The sequence below is a fragment of the Panicum virgatum genome, chromosome 3N (genome assembly GCF_016808335.1).
Source record: "Panicum virgatum strain AP13 chromosome 3N, P.virgatum_v5, whole genome shotgun sequence".
Lineage (NCBI taxonomy): Eukaryota > Viridiplantae > Streptophyta > Magnoliopsida > Poales > Poaceae > Panicum > Panicum virgatum.
Window position 1 is genome coordinate 14,741,884 of NC_053147.1, and position 8,934 is coordinate 14,750,817.

Sequence of the window (8,934 nt, forward strand, 5' to 3'; positions counted from 1 at the left end):
CCTGCCGCCCTGCTGCCGGGCGGCCTGGGGGCCGGTCGCCCCGCTGTCGGGCGACCGGTCCTCCAAGGGCTTTTCTGCAAAAAATTTCGTAAATTTTTTGCAAAAAAGCCCTTGCCGCCTGGTAGCGGGGTGGCTGGGGTATATTTCTGTAAATTTTAAAAACGAAAATATATTTTTATAAAAAACAAAAATAAAAAAATAAAAAAATAAAAAAACCGCCCAGTATGGCAGGTCAGGCTTGGGCCGCTGCCGTGGCACGTGGGCTGGCACGATTTGGCTCGCTATATCTTTCCTCACATATTAAAATAGTAATGGTTGTGATTGTCTAAACATATTATACATATATATATGTCAGTATATCATTATATGTATGCTAAAACTATCAAAATTTTAAGGATGTGGACATAATATATGTATTTATGCATCAATCGTCATCGATTTTGGAATTTTTCTTGCTTAGGCCTCGTTCGGTTGTGGACCAATCCGGCCAGGATTCAATCCAGCCCGTTTCTCTCTAAAATGCGTGTTTAGTTAGCCCACAGCAGAATTGGTGGAAGCAAGTTAGCTACTCCTGGATTGTGAAAGTACGTGAGCATGGGTCACCCTCGCCTGGAATCAAGCCGGTACTCTCGGGTAGTGGAACGAATCCGTGTGGAAGCTGCATGCAGTTGAACGTGCAGAGGCTGCATGGAGCGGAACGAATTCCCGTCGAGGCTATCCGCATGTCAGCGATCTGCTAGCACGTGGCTCTGCGTGGATTGGTTCCGGCACCAAAAACCGAACGAGGCCTTAGTGGGCTAATGGGCGGCCCTGCCCACCTAGCACGCGAGCTGCTGGGCCGACACGGCCCGCATAAGCCATACCCAGGTCAGGCCTGGGCTAGAAGATGGCACGATGAGCAGCCTGGCCCGGCCCGCCAACTTGGTCGGGCCAATGTAGGCCGGGCCTATGTGGATTTGCCCTCCTTAGTATTGTACTTTTCACAATTTCATACAAGTCTGAGTAGCAAAATTATCTGCGTGTTTTTCAGTAAAAATTTTTGGAGAAATTTTGGAGTCCTCTTTGAAGGTCTATTAGAAGTATTAAACGTAAACTAATTACAAAACTAATTATACGGATGGATGGGAAAGTGCGAGACGAATCCAACAACAACAACATAGCCTTTTTCCCAAGCAAATTGGGGTAGGCTAGAGATGAAACTCGAAAGAAATAAGTTCAAGGTTCAGGCACATTGATAGCTAGTCTCCAAGCGCTCCTATCCAAAGCTATCTCTTTAGAGATATTCCAATCCTTAAGGTCTCTCTTAACCGACTCATCCCACATCAGTTTAGGTCTACCTCTACCCCTCTTTACATTATCGACCCGCTCAAAAACCCCATTACGCACCAGCGTCTCAGGAGGCCTTCGTTGGACATGTCCAAACCATCTCAGCCGATGCTGGGTAAGTTTCTCTTCAATTGGTGCCACTCCGACACTATCCCGAATAACTTCGTTCCAAACCATCTCCTTAATGGATGCGAGACGAATCCATTAAGACAAATTAATCCATCATTAGAGATTGTTTACTGTAGCATGACATTTTCTAATCATGACATAATTAGATTCGTTAAATTCGTCTCGAAAAACTAGAAAGGTGATGAAATGGATTTTGTCACAAATTCACGTTTTAGTGTCCGAAGATTAATGACGAGTAGTTGGAGAAATTTTTGCGAACTAAACAGCCCCGACGGAGCAAAGTCAAAGTGGCAAGGAACATATCACCGAAGACAATAAACACTCACCATACGTCGCACCACAAATACACCAATGTTAAACATACTCTCATTCATTTTCTCCTCAGAGATTGATTCCATGGACAGGCAATTCCACGCAGCGTGTTTAGTTCCGTGAAAATTTTTGGAGAAATTTTTAGAGTTCTTTTTGAAGGTTTATTAGGAGTATTAAATATAGACTAATTATATAACTAATTACACGGATGGACGAGAATCGCGAGACAGATCCATTAAGACTAATTAATCTGTCATTAAAAATTATTTATTGTAGCACAATATTGTCTAATCATAATATAATTAGACTCGTTAGATTCGTCTCGAAAAATTAGGAGGGTTATGAAATATATTTTATCATTTTTTTAGGAACAATGGATTTTATCATTAATTCACGTTTAACACTCCTAATTAGTGTCTGGAGATTGATATGATGGGTAGTTGGAGAATTTTTTGCAAACTAAACAGGGCAGCACCAGTTGGGCACATGCGCATCCTTAGCAAAGCACTGAAAGCAGTGCATGTGTAGCCAGCTCACAGCTTTTTGCCGGCTCACTGCCACCTGCTCGTAGCTCGCCGGCGTCAAGCTGACTGCACCGTGCCACCGGTGTGTCCATCTGTAAAAGAGATTTGGCCCGCTTGTCATGTTCAATTCCACCGATCTGTAAGCAAAAAACGCTGCACTCCAACAACATGTAACATCACCCAACTGTCACCTTCCCCTTTCCTTTCTCCCTCCCGCTCCACTCCTCTGCTTCACCGAGACCAGCAGCTCCGTCGGCCGAGAACTCCGGCGTGCCCCACCCCCGGCCTCGTTGCGTGGCATCTGTGTAATCCGGCCCGAAATAACGGCTAAGATCTACTCTACACGTTGAGTAAATCTCACCTGCTAAATAACTCTCTTGCGCTTTCATTCTCGTTTCGTGCAAAAAATTCGAACCGGAGTTACTAGCTTCTCAGAGACCGGCTATTTAAATTAGTTCGGCTCCCTCACCGTTTCCAGTTTGGGACTAAGAAGGCTGTGCCACGACGCAACAGTAGCCGTGCACTACAGTACCCCCGCGCGGCTCAGTCGGCCCGTGGGCCGTGACAATCTCCCCCGTTAGGATTCGACGTCCCCGTCGAACCAGCTTACCCATACGGAACAAAGGAGCAAAATCTTCTCTCTTGGCCACGTCCCATACGTCTAGTGCTAACGATCCCATATGCCACGTCCGTGGGTTCACTATCAGCAGCCCATGTGTGTGTCCGTCCACACATGCCGGTGGCTACGTGGCGTGAAACCGCGAGAGTATGGCTCTGATACCCCTGTAACGACCCGATTCGGAATAACGGCTAAGATCTACTATACACGTTGAGTAAATCACACCTGCTAAATAACTCTCTTGTGCTTTCGTTCTCGCTTCGCGCAAAAAGTTCGAACCGGAGTTACTAGCTTCCCAGGGACCGGCTATTTAAGCTGATTTGGCTCCCTCACTGTTTTCAATTTAGGATTAAAAAGACTGTACCGCGATGCTACAGTAGCCGCGATGCTACAGTAACACATGCGCGGCTCGGTCGGCCCGTGGGCCGTGACAATCTGGGCCGTGGGGCGGCCTCCCGGTGTGGATGAGCACCGACCTTGACATTCTCGGTGAGCTACAGATCCGGCCTCGGTGGCGCAGAGGATCTGTAGCTCATCCACACTTGGGACCTCCTCTCGACGGAGTTCGAGTTGCGATTGTGGCCATGCTCTGCGCCACCGATGGCGGCGGCCTCGGCTTGCGCCCACGGAGATCCCAAGGTCCGTGTCGTGCTGCGGCAGCTGTCGAGGCCGATGGTGCGGAACACGGGAGGGGCTCACCCTCCTCGGATGCGCGGGCGGCGCAGGAAGGGCTCGCCTGCAGCTTCCTCATTGGGAGTGGGTGCGGCGACACGACGAGGAGGAATCGGGAGAGCAGGAGTTAGTGCCTCGGAGGCACGGCGGCCTCCTGCCTCAGAGGCGCAGCAGCCTCCCCGACGTCCCAGCCTTCGCGCGTGCTCCGGCGGCATCCTTCTCGACTGATGCGGATGGCCTCCCGCGACGACGACAGATCCTTGGCGGCAACGACGGCTCCCGCGGTCGTGCCGGTCCTCGCTCCTCTCGCGGCCGCGCTGGACCTCGCCCCCGGCGGCGTGTTCGGCTCTAGCGGTGGGTACGGTAGGCGAGGAGAACGAGGTGGAAGACGCGCGCGCGAGAGAGGAAAGAGATGATAGAGGTGGGTGTGGAAGGGGGCTTCCTATATGTCTTCCGGAAGACAGATAGATGTGATATCTTTAAAGTCCAAGGCCCAATTAATATATGACTGGCCCAGCGCAGCTGCAGGAGGACTGCTGTCACCCTAATTGCATGCAGCTAGCACAAAACAGGGGGCCAGAGTGCAACGAACAACGTGCAGAAGCGGAGATGCAAGCTATCGATCCCTCTGATTTGCTGTGCTTTGCTTCTTTCTATTTTTCTGTTCTAATTCAGGTATTACCATCTGCAACATTTTTTTCGAATTGATTCAACATTCTGAAAAGACTAATCCTACACTTTGGATAAACCAATTCAACATTTTTAGAATAAATGTTGAAATAGTATACTACATATGTTGAAATGACCTATTCAAAATGTTATGATAGTATGTTGAAATGTTGAAATTCTAAAATAAAAAAATAAAAAAAACATATTGGATCTTGTTTTGTTCCATTAATTCTAAAGAATATTTTGGTTCAAACGGAATGTAAATCGGATTCATGGTTCGAGAGAAAATATGATTTGAAGTTACGAACTTGTTTAACTTCTCAACCACCCCCTCCACTCATGGTGCGACACGTGTCCACCTCATGCTGTCTGTTTGCTCCACTTCCGCCCGCTACGCGCATGTTTGCTCCCCCTAGTGTGTATCAGATACAATCCTATATGATGCACAGATCTCAAACAGTAGAAGATATGTCCACTAAAATTCTAACGGAAGATGGATAGGATTCCTGGTGTGGAAGGCGCTAGATATATAGATTTAGGGCGTGTTTGCGACCCTGTACCGCTGGGGCTCGGCCTGCCCTACTAGCCCAGGCCTGGGTTGGCCTAGCCCAGATGGTGCAATGCACCTTGTTTGTGTCCCTGTACGAGATGAGCCCGGCCCAGGCGAGATCGTGTTTGCGACCCATTTTGGCAGCCGGGCTAGAGGCCAACTACCCCAATTGCCAAACTGAGAACGTGTTTGGCAGCTGGCTGTGTTCGGCCTATTAGATGAATACAAAAGAATGAGCAAGAGTTTACAACTGCATTACGAAATAATGAACCATACAAGCATCAGCTGAGTAAAGCAATTAGCCTCAGGCTAATTTAATTTCAATCCATGTCATTGCTGGCTACAAGGTACAATTAAAGAAGGAAGGAAAGAAGAACAGGTCCATCTGGAACATAGTCAGGCATCACACAGGTGTGCATCCCAGCATAGGAAGCAATAGCACATGTAGCTAACAAATGCATCCATCAATTGTGTCATCATCAGCGAAATTAAAAGAGGAAGATTGACAGTAAAGATGGACATAGATCAATACAGAATGATCAAGAGATTGAAAGATCATTACAACAACATATATCAATTGAACCATACAAGCATCAGCTGATTAAAGCACTTAGCCTCAATGAAATAGTAATGATTTGCCTCAGATATAATTGCTATTTCATGTGATCTTTTAACTTGGAGCATAAGGAACATACGTAGCAAGCCAAACTGGACAGATTGAAGGTCATCAAGGCCATGAAACCATGGGATCCATCCAGCCCAGCCATCAAAGTCATCTTTGGTGGATAACAGTTCCATTGGGCATGGATGTGTCCCATGGTTCGATGACAATAATGAAAACATGATGGAAACAACATAATTTTGAACATATGCCTAGTACCTCACAAGTTAAAGATCATCCACATTAACATTTGCCAAAGTAGCAATTATGTCATCATAGGCACAAAGGAAAGCACAGAAGTAAAGGAAGCACATAAGTAAAGAAAGCACAAGTAAACAAGGGCCTCAGCTGCAATACAACACATCAACAGCAAATGCAACTCAGATTGGTGTATGTAGCATCATAGGCCAGGTAATCAAATGAAAAGCATATGAGCAATCAAGGCCACATGATAATATAAGGTTACCACAGTAGCCAACAGAGGCTACACAAATAGGTTCTTACAATGAAATGTTCCAGCCCAACAACCAAGGGCTCAAATGGTTAGCCACCCTCCCAAGCTAACATCAACAAAAGGTCAGGTGTGATAAGCTCAACCTAGATTGCACAAAAGGTCTACAGCAAAAGAACCCCGGCTATAGTCAAAAGAAGAGAGAGTGGGTGAGGGGGTGGAGGAACTATACTTCTCAACATTCAACCCCCTCCTGTCCAGTAAGACCATGTAGTGGAACTACATACAGTAGTTCTTGGCCAGGAAGGTCCCAAGCCAAAGGGTCCTATGGGCATCACTCATGTTCACAAAGCCCCTGCCTTGGGCCTTGTTGTCTAGGCGGAAGGTGTAGGCAACAATAAGTGCCTCCTCAGGAAAGCCAGGCATGTCCATTGCAGCAAGATATAGGTTAGCATCAACATGAGCAAGACCAGTCTCCCTAAGAGCATTAGCCACATTGTTGACTGCATCAGACATGTTAATCAACATAATCACCTTATCCTCAGTGAAATTCACCCTGTTCCTCTTGCCACCCACAGTTGTGGAAGGCACCTCCATGGTTTTGCTACCCTCTCCAACATCAAAGTGGGCTTTGCTAGGAAATGGTTGGGTCATAGAAGGCCCTTCCTCCTTCACCATAACAGTTTTAGACTGGTTCTGCCCTAAGGCTTCACCAGACCCAAGTGCCCACTTCCTAGTGGCCTGTGAATGGCTAAAAATGGCCTCCATATCAGTGTAGAACCTAATAGGGCAGTTCAAGAACTCTGCATCTTTGGGATGGTCCTGCAGTTGGGTACATACATGTAGGTTTAGACAAGTGGTTTCAAAACAGCATTGTATGAACTAAGGTATATAGGTTGCAACCTTGCAGTGACCAAGAAAGTGGTCATGGTCAAGCATGATAGCATTGGCATCACTATCCCATAAAGCTCCACTAAGGTCCTTCAGCTTGGCCACCTTAGACCACTTCTGCCTCCACTTCCTCAGGTGGTTGTACACCTGAGTTGGGCTAACTATCTCCCCACAGTACTCCTTAAGGGCTTTGGCCACAAAGTTCACATCCTTGTCCTTGAAAACCTTATCAGGCTTGCTACCATCATTGACTAGAGCAATCAAGTCATAAAAAACATCAGCAATTGGAGCCATCCTACCACTGCTATGCATGTCTGATTGGGCATGTACAAGTTAGTATAGGATTCAATCAAGAACAAACAGATAAAACATCAAAAATTATCAAATAAATACAACAGAACATAACTCAAGAAGAATAGAAGTCTCAGCCTTGTCTATAAAATTATTACATCATCATAAAAACAAACATGAGTTCCATAGTAGGGCCAAACAACTGAAATCAAGAATATATTACATGCCAATCAAATTCTGGAGGTTCCCCTCCCTTCCCACATAGCATTGCAGATGGAATCCCTAATGGCAGCCATGGCAATGGAATCTTGGGCCAAGTCTATGGGAAGCATGTCATCTTCCTCAGGTGGGGTACCAGTGAAACCTTCCTCATCAGGAACTACTGCATCAATGCCAAAGCCTAAGATCCAATTGTGGAGGATGGCACAAGCCAACACTAACTTCACTTGTGTTTTGAACTTGTGAAAGGGCTTGTTGTCCAAGATACGAAACCTGTTCTTCAGTGCACCTATAGCCCTCTCCACAGTCACTCTAAGTGATGAGTGCCTAAGGTTGTACAGCTCCCTTGAATTGCTGGGTCTATTTCTGCTCCCAAACTCAGACAAATGGTACCTTACCCCCCTGTAGGGAGGTAGAAAGCCATTGCGGCATGCATAACCAGCATCTACCAAGTAGTATTTACCTACAATGGGACATCTACTGTGAGACTTGTGCCAAATTAATTTCAATTTAAAGTACTTTGTTTGTGTAATTACCTTGTGGGATGGTGAACCCATCATCCCTCTCAATGGCATCTGCCAGAACAGTTGCATCATGTGCAGACCCCTCCCAACCAGCTAGTATATATGAGAATTTGAGATTAGATCCCACTGCTACCATCACATTTTGAGTGGGATCTTTTTTCCTACCTCTGAAAGCTTGTTGAATGCGTCTAGGTACCCTGGCCAACACATGGGTTCCATCAATGGCACTAATGCAGTCTTAAAAACCCATGTATGTGAGACAAAGAACAATGTGAATCTAAACATGTAATGAACCCAAGGTAAACAATTACCTTTAAATATGGATTCCATCTATAACTTCTAAGTATCTTTGGGTCAGTGGCAGTGCTGGGTGGCTTGATCATGTCATTCCTAAGTTCACCAACTGCATACAACACCTGATGGAAGTGCTTGTGTACTGTTTGAATGGACCTCCTAAAGGATTGGTGCACAACTCTAAACCTTTGGTTGTGCCCTACAACATGTAAGAACATTGCCACCTGCTCCTCTACTGACACTCCCTCCCTATCAGTGACAAGGCTTCTCTCTCTAAAGGTTTGGCATAAAGCAAAGAAAGGGGCTCTCTTCATCCTAAGCATGGAAATGCACTCTGCATCAGTGGAATTGTAGATGTTGTTCAATGTCCTAACTCTGTGCTGCTCATTTTCATCCCTAAGTGCAAGTGCCAGAGGGTCAGGAATGTGAGTTTCAGGTTCCCTCCTTTTTCTTTTGAGCCTACTGCTTACAAAGGAAACCATGACTACAGTCAATGCAGCAGCCTGCCTACACAATTGCTCACGGCTCAATGAGGATTCCATCTACAAGCATATACAAATAAAACATGATTTCGGGTCATGTGGCCCTGCTAGGCATCAACATCCATGTTTCACAATGAATAAAAGTAGCACGGCTGCATCCTCAACAAGATGCCTCCCGGTGCAATCATAGGACAACATCATCGACCATTGAAATAAATATCCAGATCACAAGAAAAAATTTCGCCAACAGATCCACAATGAAATGTAGTACCAAACCGAACCAGATCAAGAGCAACAGACTACCAAACCTTAACAGAACA

General features: G+C 46.0%; 1 protein-coding gene across 1 annotated transcript; it reads right to left on the bottom strand.

Moving 5' to 3' along the window:
* Positions 1–6,192: 6,192 nt before the first annotated feature.
* LOC120667585 lies at positions 6,193–7,098 on the bottom strand. Its single transcript, XM_039947631.1, has 2 exons — positions 6,817–7,098; positions 6,193–6,735 (listed from the first exon to the last, which is right to left on the bottom strand). The coding sequence occupies exons 1-2, from the start codon at positions 7,096–7,098 to the stop codon at positions 6,193–6,195; spliced, it is 825 nt and encodes a 274-aa protein (XP_039803565.1).
* Between the last annotated feature and the right edge of the window lie 1,836 nt (positions 7,099–8,934).